The 27,687-nt window shown below is 37.9% G+C and overlaps 1 protein-coding gene across 18 annotated transcripts in view; it reads right to left on the bottom strand.

Annotated features, from left to right (window-relative positions):
• Window positions 1–27,687, bottom strand: part of DST (dystonin) — a 472,092-nt gene that overhangs the window by 206,089 nt on the left and 238,316 nt on the right. For all 18 annotated transcript variants that reach the window (XM_059400215.1, XM_059400198.1, XM_059400206.1 and 15 more), the window contains 3 exons: window positions 18,413–18,502; window positions 16,077–16,154; window positions 14,311–14,403 (listed from right to left, as the gene is read on the bottom strand). In XM_059400215.1, the coding sequence (XP_059256198.1) occupies window positions 14,311–14,403; window positions 16,077–16,154; window positions 18,413–18,502 (261 nt within the window). The remainder of the gene's footprint in view (window positions 1–14,310; window positions 14,404–16,076; window positions 16,155–18,412; window positions 18,503–27,687) is intronic.

Here is a 27,687-nt window from a genome sequence, read left to right as displayed (position 1 = left end):
GGAATATACTGTCTGATAAATAATAAGTATTCAGGAAGTATGTGCTGAAGATATAGTGAGAAGATGAGTGGAGTTGGGGAGACAGACAGGGACAGCATACTCCACTTAGGCAGAATGCTTTATGTCCAAAGGAAAGAAAGAAATGGCCTGTTATAAATCTTCTACTCAGCAGATGGCTACTAAGTATTTCCACCTTTCCATAGAGCAGAAGATAGTAATAAGATAGATAGAAGGTATCAAGTACTTAGAGTCTAGTAATTCCTTTTCAAGCACATTACTTCTTTTAATGCTCAAAACACACCAATCTGTTTCACAGATACAGTAAGACCTGGGTTAAATTTCCTTCTCTGATGTAAGACCTTTTAAGTTCTCTTTCCTCTGCTACACCAAATTTATACAGACTTTCTGTACCATTCCAGAAAGAGCTTTTACCTATCAGTGAACCATCTCATTTTATAGAAGCAAAATCTGATTCTTAAAAAGATTTATTCCTTTATTTTAAAGGGGAGGGCAGAAGGAGAGAGAGAATCTCAAGCAGACTACCAGCTGACCATGGAACCCAATGTGTGGCTCAATCTCACAACCCTGAGATCATCACCAGAGCCAAAACCAAGAGTTGGACACTTAGCTAACGGAGCCACACAGGCACTCTGATGCAAAAAGTGATTTAAGGGACACACAGTAAATATAGAAATGAAACTAGTCAAACATTCTTCCTTGCAGAACACAAAATAACTATTGGTTCAGAGTGGTAGACACAAGAATGTTATCAAAGGAAATTCAATTCTTTCATCTATCTCTTATTAACATATAATATATTATTTGTTTCCGTGGTACAGGTCTGTGATTCACAGTGCTCACCAAAGCACATACCCTTCCCAATGTCCATCGCCTAGCCATCCCAACCCTCCCACTCCCCTTCCCTTCAGCAACCCTCAATTTGCTTCCTGAGATTGAGTCCCTTATGGTTTGTCTCCCTCTCCGGTTTCATCTTGTTTCATTTTTCCCTCCCTTCCCCCATGATCCTCTGTCTTGTTCCTCAAATTCCTTATATCAATGAGATCATATAATAATTGTCTTTCTCCGATTGACTTATTTCACTTAGCATAATACCCTCTAGTTCTATCCACGTCATTGTGAATGGCAAGATTTCCCTTTTTGATGGCTGCATAGTATTCCATTGTATATATGTACCTCATCTTCTTTACCTATTCATCTGTTCATGGACATTGAGGCTCCTTCCACAGTTTGGCTATTGTGGACATTACTGCTATAAACACTGAGGTGCAGGTGCTCCTTCAGATCACTGCATTTGTATCTTTAGGGTAAATACCCAGTAGTGCAATTGCTGGGTCGCAGGGTAACTCTATTTTCAGCTTCATGAGGAACCTCCATACTGTTTGCCAGAGTGGCTGCATGAGCTTACATTCCCACCAACAGTTCAGGTAAGAATAAGAATGAAAGCTGCAGGCTAGAAAAGATGGATCTCAAAATTCTTCTACTTCCAGAGTCTCTTAATGTAATTACTGCACAAGTAAAAGTATAATATTGGGAGGAAGACTGGCAGAGAGTTCTGGAAGGTGGTGACCTGTGTTCAATTCCTGACCTCATCACATACTAGCCCTGTGGCCTTTCTGGGCCTCTGTTTCCTCTCATGTAAAGTACCTCCTCACAGAGGTGCTGAGAGACTAAAATGACACATGCACATGGTTTAGAATAGCACCTGTCCTACAGTGAACCATGGTGAGGACTATCCCTTAAACTCTTTTATTCACACTACTTGACATTGCAGTCAGGCAAAAGAAAATCCCATATTGAGTTTGTCAACACAGGCAAATATTTCCAAGCCGAGATGTTTGCTTCCAAAGACAACCTCTTCAAAGATGTTTTAACTATTTTGGCAGAAACAAATGTAATCAACACATTTTTAGTGAGTGCTTCCAAGTTTCACAAATGTGTGAAAATGCTCCACAAAATATTTTTAACAGCAAAGATGGCACAAATATTTTGAAAATTCTAACTGGCTAAAACTGTCTCCCTAAAAGGAAGAGTTAAATAGAGGATAAAAGCAAAAAGTTGATAGAGTTCAAGTGTTAATCCTCTAAATTAATAGCTACCTTTAGCAAATGCTCATTTATTTCTTATTCAAATAGGGGGGATATAAAATAACTATTTTTTCTTGTACAGCAACAGTTTCAAACTTTCACATATCCTTCATTTAACTGAAAAGACCAAGGCATTGATAGAGATGCCTTATGCAACTTTTTTATAACTAAATTTTCACAGACTGGTTATGAAATCCAAAAAACTAGCAATGGTAAAATTTTTTTTAAAATTAGTAAGGCACTTCATTTAAAAAGATGAAACTATTCAGAAAAGAATGAGCTAGTCAACTGTAAACCAAAAGACCCTTGTTTTCAAAATCTGTAGATGAAACCTATCATATAAAAGGAAAAACAGGGTGGCTCAGTGGGTTAAGCCTCTGCCTTTGGCTCATGTCATGATCTCAGGGTCCTGGAATAGAGCCCCGCATCGGACTCTCTGCTCAGCGAGGAGCCTCCTTCTCCAGCACCCCCCTCCCCCACTGCCTGCCTCTCTGCCTACTGTGATCTTTCTCTCTGTCAAGTAAATAAATAAAATCTTTAAAAAAAAAAAAAGAAAGAAAGAAAGAAAAGAAAAGAAAAAGAAAAACATTCAGGTTTTATCCTAGTGCTTAAATTCTTTTTTTTTTTTAAGATTTTATTTATTTATTTTGAGACAGAGTGAGAGAGAGAGAGCGCATGAGCAGAGTGGAGGGACAGAGGGAAAGAGAGAAGTACACTCCCCACTCCCTGCTGGGCAGAGAGCCTACTGTGGGACCTGAACCCAGGACTCTGGGGTCATGCCCCAAGCTGAAGACAGACGCTTAACCAACTCAGCCACCCTAGTACCCTATCCTAGTGTTTGAATCTTAAGAGCTCAGTAGCCTAAGATTCAGAAAAGATTTGGTTAAAGAAAAAAATACCAATTATATGTCAGTGAGTTTGAATATTAATGTAGTCTAACATTTTGAGATGGTTCTCAATTTTTTTTAATTTTTATAATATAAAAATCAATTAAAAAATTAAACTCTTCATTATGTACAGATCAACTTAATTTGTACAATATCCCACACCTTATTTCTCATCCTTCTCTCCTTGGCTTCCTTCTTGGGTTCCTGCACCATACACTGCAATTCACCAGGGTATTAAAAGGAACAAAGGAATAGTTCCATTTTCATTAGTTAATATGGCTACATAGTGTAGTGGGAATTTAACGTTATTCATAATTATCATCTTAGAGGTCTAACTTTCAGGTGACTAAGTTTACAGTTATGGTCCCTGTCATTTGTTTTATTTATTTTTTTTTATTTTTAAAGTTTGTTTTTTTTTTTTAAAGATTTTACTTATTTATTTGACAGAGAGAAAGAGATCACAAGCAGGCAGAGAGGCAGGCAGAGAGAGAGAGAGAGGGAGAAGCAGGCTCCCTGCTGAGTAGAGAGCCCGATGCGGGACTCAATCCCAGAACCCTGGCATCATGACCTGAGCCGAAGTCAGCGGCTTAACCCACTGAGCCACCCAGGCGCCCCTGTCATTTGTTTTAAATAAACAATGGGATATACTGTATGCAGAAAAGAGCTATATTATATTTCTCTCAGAGTGCCTTGTTTTGGTTCAATATATAACAGGTACATCATAAGTGCCTGGTAGAGAAATAAAAGGAGAGAGAGATGGAGGAAGAGGTGAAAACACTAAACAAACAAAATGGTATGCAGTTCTGTACATGAGTTCATAGAAATTTAAAAGTGAAAAAGATGTATATGGGGAAAAGTGAGTAACGTGTAACAGGTAAGAGTTCAGTTTGGTCGACAGCTGGGTGACATCCAAGCTCTTCTGCTTAAATTATTTACCCTTCCTGAGGCTCAGTGTCCTATTCTGTAAAATGGAGCCAAAAATAAAACCATTTCATAAGTTTGCTCCGAAGATTAAATATCATAATGGTGGCATGTCTGGCATGCAGTAGGACTCAACAAATACCATCATTATTAACAGCAGTATCATGATCTAGTCCAATACCCTCCTTTCCTAGAGAATGAAATGGAGACTTAAATGAAAAGAGCTGTCTAAGTCATACAGCTCTCTGGGGCAAAGCCTGACTACAACTCACACCTCCTGCCTTCTGGGCCTATAATCCACACTGCTTACCAGAAAAACTACCTTGGGGCACCTGAGTGGTTCAGTCGGCTGAGTGTCTGCCTTCAGCTCAGGTCATGATCCCGGGGTCCTGGGATGGAGCCCGGCATTGGGCTCCCTGCTTCTCCCTCCCTCTGCTGCTCCCCTGCTTGTGCTCTCTCTCTCTCTCAAATGAATACATAAAATCTTTAAAAAAAAAAAAAAGGAAAATATAAACTACCTTGAGAAGAGAATGAGACACAAATGCTAAGCTAAAGTGATACTGGTTCCCAAAACGTAGTGTTTTTAACATGTGAGAGGGTGCCTAAAACAGGATGCCATGTTCTTATGCTCCACCAGAGCATACTCTGATCGGATAAACAGGGGTAAGGCATTTCCAATAAGCATTCCATAAGCAGGAACTCTGGAGTCCCCCTTGAAAACCACCACTGTAGGCGAGGAAGAGTAACAACTTCCCTAGTCTTGGCCAGAATCACCTGTGGAACTCCTCCCTAATCTATTACATTAGCATCACTGGGGTGACTTCTAGGCACCTGTATTTTGTAGAAAGCTCCTCAAGTGACACCTACATCTGCTCAGTTAAAGAACCAATGGCCTATACACAGAGGAAACAACCAGCTTGGTTGATATCAATGTAACAAGACTAGAAAGAGGTGGGATTGTGAAACTAGAGAAGTAAAGGAGTGCTTTGTGGGAAAAGCTCAAGGGCAAAGGTAGGAAACCTTGTCACAAGGTACAGGAAGCACATGAGTCTTAGACAAGTAAGAAATCTCTCAAGAAGGGGGCTGCAGTGAGCTCATTATTCCCTGTCCCCAGACATGGCTTGCCTTTGCCACCTCTGTTTATAACGCTCATCCTTCACAGATGAACATCAACTCCTATAAACATCAGCCCTGCTCTGACCTCACAGCAACAGCCTTCAGAACTCTGACAATTCATCAAAGTAGGTTGCTGAGTAGTTCAGCTCGGTTAATGTCATTTACTGTGTTGCTATAAGGACATGCTTTAACCTCAGTTTTGAGTTCTTAATTCTATAAAAGAAGAACTATTTTGCATATTCATATGGTTCTTAAGATAAAAGACACAATGTGTCTGACATCTTTTTTCCAATTCCAATGCAATACACAAATCTAAGATACTCTTTTTTTTTTTTTTTAAACAACTCCTAACCCTAGTCAAAATTAATGCGATTATGAGATTTTATTCGGTGGGCACTCAAGGAGGGCTGCTGAGTAACCTCCACAGGGCTCTGTGGCTGGAAGGGCTCTCTCGGTCGGCGCAGGAATTCAAGCATTTAAGGAGGAAGTAGACTGGTCACTTATACCAAAAATGATAAACTTCACAGGCCCAGGGAAGTTTAAGTCAGAGGACTGTACTAATTCAAAAGTTAAGAAAAGCACAAGAACTGTATCCTCTTCTGCTCAGAAGTTAACTCAAAGTCCTCAACCCCAAACCTGCAGACAACTGATCGAGAGAAAGAAAGGATGTGACAGGGAAGACATAAAAAAGATCCTGCAGGAACAAATAAGGAAGGAATGTTGGCTAACCGATCATTTCTGAGACATAATGTTAATGAAGGGGCTGAGCACCCCCATCTGCATTTAATTCTTCAATAAAAAATGCAGAAGCCAATGCAAGATAAAGAGTTTCTGTGCATAGTTCTAACCAAAGGTAATTAAGCAAACAGAATCAAGCACCTGCAAGGTTAACCAGGAGAATGTCCTATGGAGAGTACCCAAGCTGTTGGTTCTGACTCTTTGTAAGCTCAAAAATGAAGAATCTTTGTCTGGACTGCAAGGAAGTAAGACGTCAAACTCCTCAGATAAATATGACACTACCTCATTCGGCTTTGTGAAGTACCCCATATCACAATTATTCAACAAATGTAACTGGCAGGTTTGTGCCTTCTTTTCATCATTGAAGTTTCAAAAATCTATACCAATTAGAAGGGTAAAGTCCTTTGGCATGAGAATATAACAAGTGTGTGTGTGGGTGTGGGGGGGTTATGTAGCACTTAGGAAAAAGATTTTAAGAATTTCCATTATTGAAAAAATGTAAGGCTTACAAGAAGCCATATTATATACAATAAACAGCTGGAGAACATGAAGCAAAACAAGCGGTTTCATTCCAAAACACAGAACAGCTAAGTAGTTTCCTTTTGCACTGACACAGAGGCTATGCTTTCTTTTTAAAATGTAACCCCTGAAAAATGTAAATCTAAGAGCTGACATACTATTGGCAAGGCGGGGTAGTGTGTCTATATAGAAGAGCTTCCCAGAGCTCTGCAGCTAAGGTCCACGAGGATCAAGCACACTGACCCTGACAAAACCTCATTCTATTGCTGTGCGGACGACCCTAGCTGACCTCGCCAGGACTGTTTAACATCACATACGCCATTTACGTCCAGAGTTTTTGTTGAAAGACAAAGTGAGAAAGAGCTTAAAGAAAAGGCCCTCTACTCCCACCTAGTTACATGTAGAGGTTGTCTGGGTAATGCATGTCTCAACCAAGTAAATAAATACTCACTTCCATTTCAGAAGACAAGTGAAAACTCCAGAGAAGTCACTTGTCTAAAGCTAACTATCAGTGTTAGGAATAAAAATCTCAACTTTCTGGCAGTCAGTGTCATACCGAAATACCTAGGACATGCCACCCAAATGATGTCTGATTTTAGAAAGGGGCTGGGGAATAACTCATAACAAAGAGACAAAAGAGATTTGGGTGATTTTATCTGTGATAATCACCCCAACACACACACACACACACACACACACACACACACACACACACGTGGCACGCACAGAATTAAAAGCAATTATGTGAGTGCTCCAGTGCATGAAAACTGGTGGAGAACTGGAACTGGCTTTCCAAACTTATGATCAGCAAGTCAGTACTGACTGATAACTGGACTGTATCCTCCCAACATGAATCATGAAGCTATTATCTTCTCGTGACTGTTTTCTGATGCAATTTTTGCCTACACTGCACCCAGTTTCCAAAGGCTCTTCCATAGGAAAAGTCAAGAAACGTGAACTAGAGAACTTCAAAAGATGCGCATTCCCTTAAAGTGATGCTTTTCTAAGTCTTCCAACAGTAACAAAAATATGCAGGGGTTTAAATTTAAGTGCGATCAAAGAATGTGGATATCACAGAAAATAAAAATCATAGTAACCGAACTTAAGGTTACAAATAACAAAATGCACCAAGAACTCTCCAACTTTCACATAAACTAATCTGAATACAACTTTTAAAATAGACAAATTACAGAATCTCAGTCAGATATGAGTACCTGAGTCCTTATTTACACCTTAAGCTCAGACTCCACATTTCACTTACCTCATTTCCGTCTGTGTCCTTGGAAGCAGAGGACACAATGGTACAGAGGGAATGACATCTCTTTTTTTCAAAGTGAAAATGGTATATTTCACAAGGGCAAAATCTCTCAGTGTTTTGCTTCCCTTGAACACTGCTATTATTTTTTGATGGGTCTTCAGAAAACCCACTTTTTTCAAATGATCTCTCCGTACCATAGTGAATAGAACTCAAGCTGGCTGCCTTTGGTAACATTAAAACATCAGTCTTTCTTTGGAATGTTATTTCTCTCCTGCTGGCATCATCTAAATGTTCCTTCCTCTTTACACAACATGGAGTGCTGTCCGTTTCTGGAATCCTTTCCTCCAGGTCACTAACTTTTACTTCTCTGTCACGGTCATTAGCAGAAGTGTCCCCATAGTGAGACAGACTGCTTGCAGTACTCGGCACCAGTTTCTGTTTCACACTGTCAACTACAACTTGTGTCTTCCCTTGCAGATGCGGAATCCCAGCATCCAGGGTGGGGTCTAGGACAACGGCGTCCTCCCGTACCAGTCCCCTGGGTAAAAGAGCTGGCTGTTCCTCTGAGAGCTGAACGCCACTCTTCTTGCCTTCATTTTGCTTGTTTGGCTCTACTGAGTCTCTGTCACCTATAATTGTCTTGATCGGCTTTCTCCTGAAATATTTTCTTCTGGGAGAGTATTTTTCAGGGCTCAAAGGAGTTTTGGCAGGATCTAAATACTGTTCTTCTTTCTCGGCTCTGACACATCCACAGACATTCCCCATTTGATTTGTAGGAAATCACAGTTCCACAGATTCACTCATTTCAAAATCCAGGACTTCCTTCGAACTTTTGCAGTAAGTCTGAAAATTCCACTCTGACCTCTAATTCCTCGGACTTTGTGACCATCCTCTTCAGCATGAGGCCATTTTGCTTATGAGAAAAACACACGCAAGAAATGCCATGGCATCTTGCCCAGCTGGGTCCCTGTGTCTCATTAGACACCGTGGCTTATTTCTGGCCACCAATCCTCTTACACAAACATTACTGCTCACTGTAAAACTATAACGCTGATGAGCTTTCAAGGCAAACCCTTAGCTTTATCGTATGAGCAGACTCTGACCCTCCCTTTAACTTTCAGTTTTCTGAAATGCAGTTACACTACCAAAGTTTGCTTTAACCTTTGAAACTATTGGTGGTTCAACAAATCTGAGAGCAAACAGAAAGCAAATACCAGTCAGGAGTCATTTAGCAAAATGCCTTTCAAATGTTGTTTCAGAGAATCTCTAACATATAATTTTTTTCTTAAGAAACACTAACTAATTCTGGTACTTGCCAGAAAAGGGGGAGCTCAAAAATTTCTGTAAATTATACTAAGCTTTTTTTCAAAACATCAGTCATTAGAAAACAAAAACAGGATGATTTGCTAGCTGTAGGAGAGATAATAAATGCTAAATTCCTAAATACTCAATAAAAATTATTTCTAAAATCAATCTCATAGTAGCGCCTGTGTGGCTCAGTTGGTTAAGCATCTGCCTTTGGCTCAGGTCATGATCCCAGGGTCCTGGGTTCGAGCCCCCCATCAGGCTCCCTGATCAAGAAGAAGTCTGCTTCTCCTCTCTCTCTGTCCCTCCCCTGACTCTCATGCTGTCTCTCACTTTCTCTCTTAAATAAATAAAATCTTTAAAAAATGATAATAAAATTCAATATACCTCATAAAATAGTTTATAGTATTTTTCATATTACATATCAATAGAACTTTTCATATTTTGTATTACATTTTTATATGCCATTATATTTTCCAAGCCATTTTCCTTATATGGTTATTAGGATTTTTACATAAGCAAACTGATCAATTTTATGATTTGAAGCATGAAATGCTTCACCAGAAGAAGCACATAGATGTGTTTCTTATACATGAATGAAGGTAGCTGAACTTTGTAGGTAACACTTACAATTGTACCCTAGTTAAATATTATGTAATTTTACTAGGGCCTTGCTATAAAAATAGTAAATCAATATGGAGCCTGATTATTTAAGGTGTGCATATTTCTAAAACTGAGTCATAGATACGGTAAAAAGAAAATCAGTATAGCATGACTGGACTTACACGTAAGCAGCTATCATTTGACTAAGTAGAAAAACATGATAATCACCATTCTCTAGGTAGTCTTTAGACTGATCGCAAGATGGAACTCATTATACTTTTCTAAATAAGAATATTCAATTAAACAGTCAAGTTAGCGATGTTGCCAATACCTGCTAATGATAGGCCTGCATGATGATTAATCACTGAAAGAGAAAATTAAACCATGTCTAATGGCAAAACTGAATATCCGAGAAGATAAAGGGCAAAAATAAAGTCTCAGATTTAGGTTTATTTTTAATTTTATTTTCAATGTCTTCATTGGCAACGGAACATTACTGACAAGAACATAAAAGCATAATGGCTGATACCTGTACTGGTGAGATAAAGGCCCAACCGCTGATGTGCACCCCATCCACCCCTCCCTGAAGCTCCGCCAAACTCACCAACTACCCATTCCCAGGCCATTACACACTGCTCCCTCTCCCAGAAATGGCCCAGCTTTAAGTCTCCACCTGGTAGCTGGCATTCATCCGGCAAAGTCTATCTCTAGTATCAGTGAAAATTTCTCTAATACTTTCCTAATACCACAACACTCCTCCTCTATATCCCTTATTTATACTGCAATGGATTCATTACAAGTCGATTGTATTTATGAACATTCTCCTAAATAGACACAACATCCTCCATTTTCCTAGCATCTCTGGATCTAGCATATGGTAGTTACTGATAGAGAACTATTGTGTTGATAATGCTTACCTTCAGAAAGCCTGACTGGAAAAGAGATTCAATTTGTGATGCTCAAAACAAATATTTTTTAAATAATAAATTGATCTGGACACCTGGGTGGCTCAGTGGATTAAGCCGCTGCCTTCGGCTCAGGTCATGATCTCAGGGTCCTGGGATGGAGTCCCACATCGGGCTCTCTGCTCAGCAGGGAGCCTGCTTCCCTCTCTCTCTCTGCCTGCCTCTCTGTCTACTTGTGATCTCTCTCTGTCAAATAAATAAATAAAATCTTTAAAAAAATAATAATAATAAATTGATCTTATGAAATTATTTTCCTTATTTATATAAAGACCAAAAAAAAAAAAAAAGCCAAGTCACTTTGAGTGAGAATGATTACCACTGCTATAAGTAGCCTTCTATTTTGGCTTAACCAGTAAAATCATTCTGATCCAAAATTATCATACTACTAAGAAATTATCATACTCCAGCCCCTGTTACTGGATCTCCCTGATAGCAAAAGCCCAGCTGAGGGAACATTTACCTGTATTAGCTACCCTGAAGTCTGGCTGGTGACACCTGGTTATTTCATTTAAATAAGAAGGAACATTTTTATTTTACCAAAACATTGTTGTGTTCCACTTTAAACAAATCTGGATCTAATTTCTAAATACTGGTGATAAATAGTCATAATATCTCGTCATCTGGGTCCTAAAATACACTGGATTCCATACTATATGCCATAGGACCATTAGGATTCTATTAGAAGTAGTTCTGTGGCTGGTCTTCTTTTTTCCTCCAAAATGCAATGAGTTTCTTAATACATAATTCTTTTTGAATGACCTTTTGCTTTAAATTTCTTCAAACTTAGGATCGAATTCCCAACCATTCACTCACATTTTGGTCTGTCATTTCCTGGCTTCTGCTCCAACTTGCCTGATAGTATTTCTTCCAAGGTCTCCAATGTCCTCCTTCAAGGTAAAACTAGTTGTCGGTCTTCATTTTCTCACGCTCTTCAGTGCCATTTTGTAGTGCTCACCATTCCTTTCTACTTGACATTCTCTTCCCCCTAGATTCAGCAACACTGCATTTTCTTGTCATACCATCGATCTATCCAAATATTCTGTTCTTTTCTGTTTCCCCAGGTGGATCTTCTTCCTCCTGCACCCCAAATCATGGGTCTTCCCCAAATGTCTGTCCGTAGCTCTCAGCTCTTCTCTATACATGCTCTTTTCTTGACTTCTCTGAAGATCCATTCTCTCCGAAGTGCTTAGTGACCACTTTTATACCGATAACTCTAAGTGCATTACCTATAGCAGACACCCCAGCTATGCTCATGTATCTCCAAGAGTTCAGCATGCAGATGCACAGAACACCTGGCAGTCCATCAGACCCACTCGGGCAATCCTTCTTTATTCTTTCTCCCCTGACCATTACCCTGTCTCAGTCGTCTACTGGTGTGTGGTTTGTTTTATATCCCAGGCTGAACAGTTCAGAGTCATCTTTAATCCCACTCCTTCATCCTCTGTGCCCTGTTGCCAAATCCATTCCTTTCTTCCTTCAAAATGCCATCCCTTGGATTCAGTTTTTCATCCCCATCTGAGTCCTGGCCTTTATCATCCCACTCGGAAATTACTGCCTCAGCTTCCTGGCTTCTATCTCCCTAACTTCAGACCTGGCTCATTTAATCTATTTTATGTAAAATTGATAGATGCAGTTTCCCCAAAAATTATTTTTCAAGTTCAGATTGGTTATGTGATATACCCAATGTCATCAACTGCCATAAGTAAGAGTCAATGGTAACACTTAGCTCTGCCTCCTGCCACAGCCTGGGTGCTTTCCTCAGCCCCACAGTCCCCCAAGTCCAGACACAGCCTGTCTCACAGCTATGTTAGAAATGATGGGACTAGCTCCTTGCTCCAATAGGCCTTTAATCTTCCCATGTGGAGTTCCTGCAATTTCAACCCTGCTCAAGGTTCTGGGACCTAATCCACTGAGGACTGATTAAAGGATCCCTGAGAATACTGCTGAGGATCTCCACATGAAATCTGCTTTCAGCCAGTTCTACTTAGTCTTTACCCAATTCTAGAAAAAGGGTCTGGCTTCATGCCCAAATCCCAGCCTTGGTTAGGGCTCAGTCAGCTAGCTTCCTGAGAAAGGTGTGCTCTACTAATGGGGCCCCTCAGATCTTTAGGTTCCTGCCTCTAGCCCCTGTTATTGGATCTCTCTGATAGCAAAAACCCAGCTGAGGGAATATTTACTTGTATTAGCTACCCCATAGTCTGGCTGGTACACCTGGTTGCCAGCATCTCCTCCAATTTCCTACTGCTGCAATTTTGATCAGCTGCCTGTTCAGGTCCTAGAAACTACCTAGACTCTAATTCCCACAGCTCTCCATACCTGTCAGATTTATCCTGTTCCCAAATGAGCTCCAGGTACACTATTTTCCATCATTCCCTTATAAACCTTAAGTCCCAGAACATTTTTACAAATTAAGAAATAAGTCTTACTCCCCTCCTGATTTGGTTTAAAACCTCAGCTCCTTTCTGAAGCTGGTAAGTTACCTCTTCCTCCTTCAAGATCTAACTGAACAGCAGTCAATCAGTAGGATTTCCCGCATGCCTACTATGGGTCAGGCTCTGGGTTGCATACAGAACATGCTTAAGCAGAAAAATGGATAATGAACTAAAGCACATTCTAGAGTTAGAATTTACCTTAAATCAAATAAAGATGATTTGTTTCAAAATGCATCATTTTACAAAAAAGTAAAAATCCAAATCAGCTCTCAATGAGCACAGATGTATTAGAGAGATCATCGTAAATTAACCCGCATTTACTCAAGGCATCTGGGTGGCTCAGAGGGTTAAGCCTCAAACTCTGGGTACCTGATCTCCCAGCGGTGGGACTAAGCCCTTCCGGGCACCACGCTCAGTATGGAGTCCGCTTCAGATTCTTTCCCCCTCACCCTCTGCCCCTCCCTGCTCTTGCGCACATGCTCTCTCTCTCTCTCTCGCTCAAATAAATAAATTAAATCCTTTAAAAAAAAATCTGCATTAATCTCCTCAAATCTTGTTTGAGAAAGCTCTCCACAAAATACGGCTACTTCTAATTCAGGAGATCCCTTTATGAAAATTATACTGCCATCTAGCGTCTATCAACAGGAAAAAGTAGTTCTCACTGAGAAACTAGAATGCCAACAAAAACCATTCTAAGTAAGGAATGAGTCATAGAATGTTTATGTATCTAAGTCAAGTAACACTGTCCAATAAACAAAAGAAATGTGTCTGCATTCAGTAAAAAGAAATCTTTGTCTTCCAACACTAAGACCGAAACCGCTTAAGCTGAAAGCTGAACAAAAACCAAAATGGCTGCATTAATGCCTCAACCAGGCCTGATTTTAACGACTGAGCCACCTAAGCGCCCCAACAAGGCCTGATTTTAAACAAAGTAACCTTTTTACTCTCTTCCACAAACCTCCCCACCTCCCCTTTTAGCCTTTGTTTCAGGAACCAGGAACCCTCCTGAAAACATGATGTGTGTGGCCGGCTACATGTACCAACAACTCCCATGGAAACCAGCGAGACTCTGCTTTTCCCTATAAAACGCCGGAGCCCCTTCCTCCAGGTAGCCTGCTGCTGCATCCTCTGCCCAGCAAACTGACAGAGCTCTTGTTTCTCTCTATAACGAAACTTTTGTCTTCGCATTATATATTTCAGCTCCTGAGCACAGAGGTCTGTTTTCGACAAGATTACAAACATCATCTTATATGCTCATGGATAACAGGGGGAAAAGGGTACCAGGTTCACAGGTAGTAAGTTACTGGAAAGGAAATATTCAAATATACTGTTTAAGAAAAGGAGCCTGAATTTTACTTTCTTCCATATGATATAAATGGCATATTCATTCTTTGTATCAACCACTTGAAAATCAGCAATAAGAGACTAAAATAAATTAAAATGAAGAAAAATTAAGCTTACCTGAAAGTGCAAAATTATTGTCCATATTAATCCCAAAGTCAATTTGGGATTTCCATCTGTTATGTCATCATTTCTAATATTCACTAATTTCACCTGTGTTATATGAAAAGAAGAGATAAAGCCAACTTTTTCAAACCAGCACACAAATTATCTTTACCTACATAAAAGCGATTCTAAATTACACAAAGAAAAAAAATCGAAATGATCTAAACACCAGTAATCCTCAAATTAATGTTACTTCCTATCTCCACTAATCTCCATTTTATACTGCAAATTACAGAGTAACCAAAACGGAAAAAACAATTGTTACTTTGGTTTTTCTTTTAGAACAAGTATTAAAAGCATTCACTTCTCAAAAGGAAAATACAACTCAGATTGAGAATTCTTAAATACTTGAGAATTGAAAATTAGATATAATTTTGTCACTTGAAAATAAGCTTTATTTTACTCTTACCATTAAGAAACTGTTCTGAACCATAAAATAGTTCAGTAATTTTCTCATACTTCTGTTACAAAATGGGGGAATAAAACTAGCATCATTTTTCTATTTATCTACCATAAAGTGTTATCAAAATAAATAAACACGTCACTGGATATTTGGGAGACTGCTCAAATATAAAAATAATAATAACACAGGGACTTAAAGCTTATTAACTATCAAATTATGTATTTTAGGTAACCAAAGGCAGTAATGATACTTATTATTTATATCCTGGATAAAAATAATTAAATATCATGAATTAAATACAATAATAACTAACATCTTACTTCCTGGACAAAACAGTGCCAAAAACATTTCAGACAAGGAAACAGAATTAACCATCATCAGACCTCCTGGAAACTTCCACTAGAACTAAGAATAAGAAGGTAAATAAAAGTAACATTTAACCTTATTTAAGTACTGTTAATCAAAGTTTAAAAAATAAAAGCATTTTAATGTTCATTATAAACTAAATAAATCAATAATAAAAAATAATGTTTACCTGTCCCTATTTCCCTCCCTTCCTTTTTCCCTTCATTAACAAGCAAAAAGTTGCCACCTCTGATTTCTCATTGTTTTCAGTAATTTTACTTTCTCCTGATTTTCCTTTTTCTCCTTTTTTCTACTAATTGAAAAATTACCAATACTTTGACTTATACCTCTACAACACCACAATGCCACCAAATCATCCAATATAGTGTTCATTCCTTAACATTATTTCTTCTAAAACCTCAAGCTACTTGGAGACTGTTGTCAGAAATATTGCTTTATGTTTAACTACTTTTGATTACCAATATTATCTATTATTACAAAAAATATTTTAAAAATTGCCTTACCACTACTAAGTATTAAAAATGTTTACACTAAGTTTTTTCAAGTATTATATAAATTATTTTTTATAAAAATAATTTTACAGACTAAGTATAAATAATGAAGAATTGCCCCACTACTAAGAACTGTTCATAGGCATTCTTAACATTCTGTTGCTACTAAAATATCATTAACTTCCTAGGCAAAACATTCCAATTCTAGCAGAAGGAAAGTTAGTAGCTCTTATTCAGATGGAAATGCAGCCACTTATAATTCCTCTGGGCTTACACCTACTATTAACTTCCTTTTCTTTGGAGCAAATGTTTGAACATATTTTTAAATATTTGTCTCACAAAACCACAAACTCAACCATTAGAATTCGCAAATTTAACCTTTTCATTCCCTGACATGTTTCTATGTAGATTTACTCCGTCATATATGTTTATAAGATTATAGTCTTTGAGAAACATCATACCTGGCGTCTTTTCAAATAGTCAAGTGCAATTTGTACATTCTGTAGTCTGTGAAAACGCATCCGACCCTTTTCTCTGGGCTAAGAATAGAAAAATGCAGGGTATAAAAAACATTATAGTTTCTGATACCACTAACCATGCTAAAGACACTTATGATAAATATACCCTATAAATATACTTTATATTCATCTTAACATGTCAAAACAGTATTTACTATTCAGTAAAACCATCAGATATCTTTAAAGATGCTTTTATGATTTTGTATTGTCTGAAACTGAATTTAAACAACTAGGTATTTCTCTGAATATGTTTTATTTAAACACATGATTTATTCTAAATGCTTTATTTAAACAAAAGAAAAAGAGAAAATACCACAGAACATATAGACTTTTTATAGTTACTATACTACAATTCTAGCCTACAGTTTTATTAGCTTTGGATGCACAGAAAGAACTAAAGACTGTTCCCCATTTTGCCTTCTTAATAAACTCTCTTGTTAAGCAGATTTTTATAATTACATATGTATAGCATGTTAATGAAAATGAGGTAAAGTAGCATGCAATTAGTATAAAATCACCAAGAGGGAAAAAGACAGAGTTTTACTTAGCATGATAAAGGAAGAAAGAAAAGCAATTAAAACCATATACTATATTTCCTCTTTATTTTAGCTTTTTACAAAATCATTTGGACTCTAATAATTAGTTTCGCAATGCTTAGGGATGGACATGATTATTTACTGTCTCAGGAAAACCGACAATCCATAATTTTTTTGATGCTGTTTTCCTTGAGAAAAGCTACAAGCTTTCAGAATGAAAACATAAGGAGATAGAGCTGAGAAGATGCTTAACAAAAATACAAAGAATGGAGTTGAAATTTACCACATAAAATCTTCCAAAAGGAAGAAAAAAAAACTGACAGCTTATCTTCTCAAATATGAATAGGTTATTACAGCCAAAGTCACCATAATGAAACAGACAGCACACTACAAAATGGAAAAAAGGTTCTATGTAACAGGTAGAAATATTGTTGGTGAATTCATCCATTGGATCCAAAAAAGGCACAATTTCCAATGGAATCAGGGGCACTTGGGATGTGGATGACAAAAGAAGCGTATCTGTCTTGCAAAGGTGGGCTGAAGTCAACTAAGTGTAATGAAGATGAAACAGCTCTGTGGGTTCTACCAGGACTCCAAATTTTAAGACCTTCCCCCCTTCTAAATAAGACGTATAGAAAATACGTAATGTCCATCAAATACCTATTGCCAGTATGAGTTAAAGCATAAACTTAAATAGTAAAAAAATTTTCATAAGTCTGTTCAAATAAGGCAACAGTGGCCACATTTGAAATATAAATTGCAGAAGTGAAACAAATTTGCATAAAAATTAGCAGGCTAGTTGTCAAGATTTCCATATTTATGTAAAAGGTGTATAAAATTCTTTAGCTAAAATGCTATCATATAATTTAAGCACCTATGTTCAATTACTATGCACTGCACAGTAACATCAATAAATTTAAAGAGAAAATATTTCCTTCATCCAGTTTTCTGGTACACGCACATCCATCTCACTGTGGGTTTTGGTCCTTTCTCTAATTTTCTAAAAAGGAGCCCAAACCCGTGGGTTACTTCTCTACCACATTAGCGCTCACCACACTGTAATGGCTAGGTTAGTCGAGTTATGGGGGCCGACACCTACCCCCTTATCCTCATCCTCCACATCCTCATGCTGTTCATATTCGCATGCTTCTGTTGCACTCACCAATCGTAAGGTCTTCAAAAAATCTCGCTCCCTTGGCTAATGAATATAACGGACAGAAGATAGAACAGCAAAGACACAAGACAGACCAGAAATGAAAAGAAGAGCATGAACAGAACATAATGAAGGAGAACAGGTAACCAAGAAGGGGAAGTCATGATCACAAAAAAGGAAATGACACCTGTGGAATGGATTAGACCATTTTTCGGAAAGCAATGTTTATTTCTTTGTTATATGTCAGTCTTTTAATATGTGGTTATATTATGCATCCAACCTCTGCTAAGCAAAAACAAAAACAAAAAAACAACCCCAAAGATAAAAAAGAAGCAAAAACAAGAATAGTAGTTTAAGTATAGAACTGATTATATAAGCAAAGTAATCAAAGTGCTTCGATCTCCCAAATTCACATCATTTGAAGTCTGAAAATGATTAGGAAGCTAACCAGAACTCGTTTTCAGGCAGAATTCACAGTGCAAAAAAGGTGAATGTGTCACAAATCTGAACAGTGTCTATTGACAACACACTGGTCCCATGTGGACAGGATTACATGTTCTGCAAACTAAATTAAGAAATTTTAAACTTACCAAGGTATCTCCTGAAAGAACCTCTAAAAGAGAGATTAAATTGTGTCCATCCCTTAAGTCTTCATAGAGATCATTCACATGTTTTCGAACCTACAGAGAGAAAAGCAGTTTAAACTTTTGGTCCTGAACTTGGGATCATCTTTAACACTCAAATAAGAACAGGGACAAGTAGAAAACATTCCTCATATGGTGTTCATTTTCACAGTGATATTTTCATTTTAATTCTCTCATTACTTAAAAACTAAATTTAAATTTAAAAATCAAAAACTAAAAAAGAATAAACTTCCAATAAATAATTCCTAAAGACAAACAGAATTGTTATATTTTTAACATGCTACAATTAATACAGGCTTGGCCAACCACATGGGGTTACAATTTTTTAGATACAAGGCAATGGCAATCACCTTCATAATTCCTGGTATAACAGCCAGGGCAACCCTCGCAGGAAGAGCACCCCTTCCCCCAACCTGAGTTGGTCTTCTATTCTCTGTGCCATAAGATCCAGGATCAGAGACACACACGCTATACTTTAAAAATCTAGAAATACAAGCAAGGTGAAGGGTCCATGAGAGTCCACATATTTACTGTTTTTGAAACTTCCCTGTGAGTCTACACTTATTTCAAAATAAAAAGTTTTTAAAAATTCACATGTGTCAAGTTGGAAGACCTCTGCCCAAATTTTCCTCTGCACATTAATCTTCTTGTGACAGAGGGTTTTTATAACCATGTTAACACCCACACAAAGTTAACACTTAACCTATAATAGCTTCTTCCTCCACTCCACAGGCCTGATTGAAGCCTGTGATTTTAAAAGCACAAACCAACAAAGATTTCCCAAAAGCTTTCAGTCTGCCTAGTAAGGATATCTCCTATAAGTACTTGGCCTACTGCAAGGTTTGTGCTAGAGAGACGAATGTCAGAGCAGACTATTAAGATGGCTGTTCCACAGAGGGTTGGCATGGTACCATTTTCTCACCTTTTAGTGATTCTAGGCTGTATTACTTTGTGCTGCTCTCATGAAAGGAGACAAGGAAGTGGTCTAGAGGCAGAAAGCAGAAATCTACCTACATTACGCAAAGGGCACACGCCCTACATGCTTGCCAGTTGGTGTAGTAAACTCTTAAAGGTTTTGTACATATGAGTCAAACTTCTTTGCACTTCTAAAATGTCAAGTGAGTATACAGCACAAAATAATATAAAGATCTAAAATATGAATACGTGGGGCGTCTGGGTGGCTCAGTGGGTTAAGCCTCTGCCTTCGGCTCAGGTCATGATCAGGGTCCTGGGATGGAGCCCCACATGAGGCTCTCTGCTCAGCAGGGAGCTTGCTTCCTCCTCTCTCTCTCTCTGCCTGCCCTCTCTGCCTACTTGTGATCTCTCTCTCTCTGTGTCAAATAAGTAAAATCTTTAAAAAAATGCTTATAAAAAAATAAATAAAATAAAATATGAATACATAACAAGCAAGAAAAGCCTAATGGAAAGTGGAAGAACACTTTTGATGGTTGAGTTTTCATCTTAAAAAAACTTTAAATGCCATTACATTTTATTATCTTAGTTGCCTATATACATGTTTTGCAGTTTTACTAGTACCAGAAAATAGTTTTGATTAATGAAGAAAAAATTCCCTTAAGAGTTTCGTATCATATTTACTAGTTCCTATGTGTTTTTGCCCAAATCACAGAACTTTTCAATATTCAATTAACTACCTATGTATATACATCATTAAGTAAAAATAACTTAAGTATTAAACTTAGGCTCAATAGCTCTAAATAACTGCTAATATCAATAGTACCTATAAAAGTGGCCAGTAACACTGAAAGTGAATCAAATTATTAAAACAAGTGTTCCCATCTTCACAGACTGACATTTTATTTTCATTTCCTAATTCCCAAGAATATCAGTTGAATCTTTGACATCACAAGATGATACAACAGTAAAATAAGATTTAAAAAAATACTTTATTTCCCTTAAAAACAACAAAACAAAAAAAAAAAAAAAAGAAGAGTATGTCATAACACATTTTTAGGCAGTCCTAATTTAGAAAACCTATAAATATCAAAAAAGTTATGAAGTGATTATCCCTTCCATTAGAGTATTCACCTTGGGATACCATTAAATGACAATCCCCTCAAGTCCTTAATTATATTTCAGAGATGAATTAATTTTCAAGGATCTTCATAAGAACACATCTACTACATACATAGGACACATATGTAATGCAGATAAGCACCTTAGTGAAATGAATACTAACGCACACTTTTCTACTCACATATTAGAACTCTGTAAGAATTCCCTTAGTCCCATTCCGAAGCATGAGTTTAATTTATAAGGCTAAGGACCTACTTAAAAACAAGGCAGAGGAGCTTATAAATTTATGTACATCAGTACATCTAAATCTATGTACTTCTTTATGTATCTCCACTATAACCAGAAAGCTGCCTAGCTCTAAAAGAGCCTGTACCTAAAAAGGGATAACATTCACACAAGCAATATTATATAGTTCCTGATCCTGGCTTAATTTCACAAAATAAATTACTTTACTGTATAGGTCTGACATCCTCCGCACACAATCAGGATGAGGCCTCTAGCAACAGTAACTAACACACAGCGCTGAGAATGCTGGGCTCTCCAGTCCACCATACCCGCCCACGTCCTGCCAAAGCCACATTTCAATCCACATCCACTTCCTATGTCAGTCTCACTCCCAGACAGTTAAAGATGAAGTGTGATTCTGAACACTTATTTCATTGGAAGGCAATTTCACAACTTGCTTCTGCCAGACAGAACTAAAACTCCTTTCTAACATCAAGGAAGCCTTCCAAAACCAGGTGTCATTTTTCATCATCGTATTTATGCAACAGTTAAGAAAAATTGAATCAGGCATATGTAGAGAAAGATAATGATAATATTATGCCATGCAAGGGGACTAGGTGGCTCAATTGGTTAAGCGACTGCCTTCGGCTCACGTCATGATCCTGGAGTCCTGGGATCGAATCCCACATCTGGCTCCCAGTTCCATGGGGAGTCTGTTTCTCCCTCCGATCTCCCTTCTCAGGCTCTCTCTCACTCTCTCTCTCTCAAATAAAAAAATAAAGTCTTTAAAAAAAAAAATCATGCCATGCAAAAACCAAGTTAGGGAAAAGGAAAACATGTAATAAGGGAAAAATAATTAAGAGCCCTATATTTTAGTCTAGCTTCTGCCACAGGTCTCATGAAATAGCACCTGCACCCTAAACTCTCTAGACCTCAGTCATCTCATCTGCAAAATAAAACTTTAAACACAAGGCTTCTAGTTCAAACTAGAGAGAAAAAATTATATTATCTGAAAACAAAATTATCATTTTTAAAAAGCAATATGTCAACTGAAAAAAATGTAAAATGGAAAGCTGTTTTCTAAGTCTTAAGGCTTAATTTTTTAAGAATTTTAGGGGAGGGACACCTGGGTGGCTCAGTTGGTTAAGCAGCTGCCTTCGGCTCAAGTCATGATCCCAGCGTCCTGGGATCGAGTCCCACATGGGGCTCCTTGCTCGGCAGGGAGCCTGCTTCTCCCTCTGCCTCTGCCTGCCATTCTGTCTGCCTGTGCTCCCTCTCTCCCCCTCTCTCTCTCTGATAAATAAATAAAATCTTTAAAAAAAAAAAAAAAAAGAAGAAGAAGTTTAGGGGAGATGGGGCACCTGGGTGGCTCAGTGAGTTAAAGCCTCTGCCTTTGGCTCAGGTCGTGATCTCGGGGTCCTGGGATCAAGCCCCGAATCGGGCTCTCTGCTCGGCGGGGAGCCGGCTTCCCTTCCTCTCTCTGCCTGCCTCTCTGCCTACCTGTGGTCTCTGTCTGTCAAATAAATAAATAAAATCTTAAAAAATAATAATAATAATTTTAGGGGAGGAGCACCTGGGTGGTGCAATTGGTTGGGCATCTAACTCTTGGTTTCACTTGGGTTGTGATCTTGGGGTGGTGGAATCAAGCCCCACACTGGACTCTGCTCAGTGCAGTCAGCTTGGGACCCTCTCTGCCCCTCCCCTGTCCTCTAAAATAGATAAATAAATCTTTAAAAAAAAAAGAATTTTAGGAGAAAACACAGAAATAGAATCACTTAACTTCTGTAATGCCTAAAAAAAATCCTGAGGCTTTATCATGTAATACTGCCTATTTTCCCTGTCTCAAGTGATTATTCTGAGAGCTCAAAGAAATTCTGCATATTAAAAAAATGCTAACTGCAAGATAGCATTATCATCATCTTTATCATCCTATGTGAAATAAATGTTGTCATTATTCACAATAATACAGTGCTGCCTGGCTGGCTCAGTCAGAAGAGCATCCGGCTCTTGATCTCAGAGTTGTCAGTTCAAGCCCCAGGCTGAGTGTAGGGATTACTTCGAAATTAAAAAAAGGGGGGGGGGGCTACAAAACAAGCAAATAACAAATGAAAAATACAAATACATACACAATGAACTATATTACTAGGTACCTGACCCTGTCTGTGTTCAAAGGCTTTTATAAATATTGGCTTATTTTCCTCACCACAAAAAAGTGGGATGAAAGAGAAGTGAATTAACAATTAAAAAATCAGCAAATTAGCATTATGGGGAACAAGTGGTAGTGGATGAAATGAGTAAAAATGACTGGGATTCTACAGAAATATCTGATCAAGCAACCAATTTATGGGGGGGGGAAAAAAGGAATTAGAGAGTTAAACTGACACAGAAAAGTTTTTTATTTTGCCCTAAGCCTGAGTCATAGACATTTAGCCTGGTAACTTTCCTTCACAGATGACTATGGTAACTGCCAGTCGTCTTAACCTTCCGGCTTCAATTTTTAATAAAACAGTCTTTCTTCTCATTTTGGAAATTTTTTCCCTGTGGAACAAAACTCTGTCTGAATAAATAGTGCTGGGGGGAAGTGATGAGCAAAGTAAAAGCACTCTGAGATACTCTGGGGTTAAATTACATAACCTGAATTACATAATAAGGATGAAGCATCATTTTCTGTATTTCATAAAATTCTCCCAGAATTTTGCAGGGCTTTTTAAAATGTGTGCACAGCACTGTATTTGCAGTGCACCCCTAGAGGGCGCTAATCCTTTGCTTAAGAAGAGTCTCCTAAAGAAAGAAACTACAAAATGGTGGGGAGGGCACACAGAGAGAGAGACTGTAAACAAGATGCTGGTGATGATGACATAGGCAATTTGCCATTCGTTTTTGGGAGAGAATAGATTATGCCAAGTCTATAGCATCCAAATGGTTTAACTGGTCAAAAACACTACTGTTAAAAATTTTATTTTGTTAACTTATGAGCGTTTGGTTTTTCATTGACTAAATCAAATTCAACTCTAAAGATAAGATGATCACATAGCTACTTATTTAAATAAATACGTTTAAGACTGCCTTTTTCAAAAGCCTGATTTTGTACTGACTGATGTGAATCTAGACAAATTCCACAAAACTGGCACTCCCCATATATAAACTTATAGTTACCACGTAGCTACAGTTTAGTCCAGGTCACTAAAGGTGTATTAAGCATCCACTGTATGCCACAGTATCATTTAACCTCTAAGAGTACAAAAAGGAATAATAAGAGAGCACCACCTCTTAAAGCCTGCAGACTGAGTTGACAGCAATGTAGAAAAGAGCTGAATGTTCCAAGAGGAGGGAAGAACAGAGACAAAGAAAAACAGGCAAGCCTGCACACAACGGTGCATGAGATCCATGGAAAGAATCAGTGAAATGTGAGGCAGAAGGTGAGGCAGGAAAAGGTGGGTTGGGAGACATGGCAGCTTTACATGCCACTAGAGGAAGCTCGGAACTTTCCTAAGCAGAGAGAACCACTGAAGACTTTTAAGCAGAACAAGGACCCAGTATTTCTGACCATATAAAAGATTCCTTGTAAAGTATTATCTTGAACAAAAATAAAATATTTACCATGAGCAAACCCAAATCAAAGATAAAGCGCTCAGGGTCCAATCTATACACCATAGCGGAGAAGTCTCTCAGAGAAAACAGAGACAGCATGCTTTCAGAAAATCTTGGGTAAAATGCACACATGCTAGCACAGCAAGGGGCAAAACACCAGCCACAAGAAGCATTCTCTGTTCTCTCTTAAAGAAGTCCTACATCTAAAGGATACAGTATTCTGGAAAACAACTAGCTATCTTTAGAAAGGAACATAAATAATAAAAGAAGGCTTGTCCCAAATAGGATCGCCTCACAGCCTACTAATTGGGTGAAGAGAGAAGGAGACAGTCAGCTTCAGTGAAAACTATGAATTAAAATGTATTACAATGCATTTATTTTTTCTTCAAGCAAATACACTTTCATAAAAATAAGCTACCACATTCTCCTGGGAGAGAGCCTTAGAAATCTTAGTTCAAAAAAATAAAAATAAAAAATAATCTATCAAACTATTACCTTATCAATTACTGATGAGTGATGCTTTTTAAATACACAGAAATACTTAAAAACAATGTAATCTCTTGGATAGTTATGAGACAGGGAAACCAAAGGGACTGTATTAAAGAAAAAGCTGTTTCTTTCTTTTGCTTCTTTTCCTGTTTCTATTCTTGCTAAGACCTACATGCCTGCCTTACACATGCTTTAATGAAAGTCTTCCTTATGAAAGGCAAGGAGTTAATGCTTCTTTCGAGTCTTCAGCGCAACAGATCACATCTAAGGTCATCATGAACATTCTCTAGGACCAATGACTTCAAATAGCTTGACACCAAAACCCAAAGCTACAGGGCATAAGTGACTTACATAGGACACCTGAGCACTCATCCTTGTCGGACAAGTTGCCAATGAGGACACATACACCAGACCAGACGACCCACCTCAGTAAGAACTACAGACCACCCCTCCACAGCGGGGAGCCTGGCTGGATGAGTCAGTGCAGCCTGCCACTCTTGATCTCAGGTTTGTATTTTTGAGCCCCGACTTGGGTAAAGAGATTACTTAAAAATAAAATCTTTTAAAACAAAAAACTCCAGACCCCCAAGCAAAGACAAGATTCATACTCATTTTCCTTTCAGAGTCTCCCAAACATTCTTGTCTGTAGCTGCTCTATGACTTCAACAAACTCTGCTCTTACTTCCTCTCAACTCATGTTTGACTTCTATCCTGTGAGAAGCTGAAGACTCCCTTCACTGGTCCCACGGGACTCCTCTGGGTCCTCAGACCAACCTGACTGCATCAATTAGTTGCTTTATCTGAATAGGTTTGCTTACTTCAGTACTATTTCTTCAAGAGTTGTGAAAGAATAAAGCTACAGCTACAGCATGAATTCTATCAAAATTACTACAAATTCTAAATTCGTGCAAATAAGTATAATGGGATGGTCATGCTTTTTTGTAGTCAGTGATAGGTCAACATCAAGGCCATACATAATTCATCCCCTTCGCTGTTTTATAAAACTATAAAATAAAGATATCTGTCATACATCTTAAGGTATTAATGAATAAAATAAGGAAGAGTTTAAAACAAATCACTGTTGGTTCTGGGCAGTAAAAATAATCTGTTCTTTGAAAAAATTTTTTGACAAAGAAGATTTTTCTTTTAAGCTTTCAGGTTGATATAACAATCAGTTATAAAAACAAAAGCAAAAAGGTCTTCTCTATCCTTTCACTACAAGGTAGTTCATCAGGTGGTAAAATAAAACAAAAGCATATTATTTTAGTAATAAATGCTTTAAGATCTGGGAACAGTTTAGCCCTCACCTATGTATTCTTTATAGTCTCTTTTGCACAGTTTCACTGTTGTCATAGGAACCTTTTTAAAAAGCTCTTTTGATTTTAAAAATGTTTAAAGCACATAACTATTTTCTGTAACAATCTGTTTTAGCTTTAGGACAGTTGGTTCTGGTTTGGTTTGTTTTGGTTTGGGTTTGAGTCCTCTACATTTCCTTCCAGTTCTTCCCTCTAAGGAAAGATGGAGGGAAAAAATCTATTTTTGCTCGTGTTTCCCCATCAGCCTGCAGATTTTGATCCCTTGCAGAACTATTTAATTCTTATGCTAAGCAATTATAAATATTACTTGAAAGAGAAAAAATTTTTTCAAAAATCAATTATTCTGCATACTTTTTTCCATCTGTCCACTGTTTTTTGGATTTTTATTAGAGATGTGGTCTAGGGGTGCTGGGTGGCTCAGTGGGTTAAAGCCTCTGCCTTCGGCTCAGGTCATGATCCCAGGGTCCTGGGATGGAGCCCCGCATCAGGCTCTCTGCTCTGCAGGGAGTCTGCTTTCCCCTCTCTCTCTCTGCCTGCCTCTCTGCCTACTTGGGATCTCTGTCAAATAAATAAATAAAATCTTAAAAAAAAAAAAAAAAAAGATGTGGTCTAAATAACCTCCATATTGCAATGTCAGACAAATGAGCACTGACTTATAAAGACATCAGCATTATCCATTCCATGTAGTTCTTTAAATGGGGTGGGGGTTCTTTAAACCAATATGACTTGAAAAAAAAAAATCATGGTAAGAGCCATTAAGAGCAGCTTTCAATAATAACAGAGAAGAGGAAGAACCAATCACTGGCATTTTTCTTTTAAATTCTACACCCAACATGGGGCTCTAACTCACAATCCCAAGATTAAGAGTTGTGTGGTCTACGTACTAAGTCAGCAAGGTGCCCCTAATAACTGGCCATTTTTATGCTTACCTCTTCCCATTCACCTTCTCACAATTTGGACAAAAAAAAGAAAAAGCTGAGAAAACTAGGGATTAGTGTTCATAATCACAACACTTCTAATGAATAATTAAGAAGCTAGTCAATGAGACTAAATTTTTTCATTAGAAACTAAATTTTGAATAAATGTAAATATGTAACTATAATAATTTAGTAAGACAAATAAAGACAACTGAGTAGAATAGGTATATAGTAGTACAGTAGTATAATAGGTGTACTACATGAGTTCATATAAGCCAAGTCCTAAAAAAAAAATTAATTAGACATAAAATAAGCCTGTTTAGCCTAGGTAGTCTGAAACTACAGCATCAAAGTTCTATACTTTACCACCAACATTTTGAACAGATTCCACTGTATTTTCAAATTCTAGCATCTATTAAAAAAAGTCTCTTTTTATAAGATTTTCTTAATTTGAGAGATAGAGAGACAGAAAGAGCAGGGAGGATGGCAGGCAGAGGGAGAAGCAGGCTCCCCACTGAGCAGGAAGGCTGATGTGGAGCTCCATCCCAGGACCCTGGGATCAAAACCTGAGCAGAAGGTAGACACTTAACCAAGTGAGCCATCCAGGCGACCCCTTGAAAAACTCTTGAAGCAGAATTGTGTATATTTT

This window comes from Mustela nigripes, chromosome 5, assembly GCF_022355385.1.
Source record: "Mustela nigripes isolate SB6536 chromosome 5, MUSNIG.SB6536, whole genome shotgun sequence".
In the NCBI taxonomy this organism is placed as follows: Eukaryota; Metazoa; Chordata; class Mammalia; order Carnivora; family Mustelidae; genus Mustela; species Mustela nigripes.
This window is presented reverse-complemented; position numbering and strand designations above follow the sequence as displayed.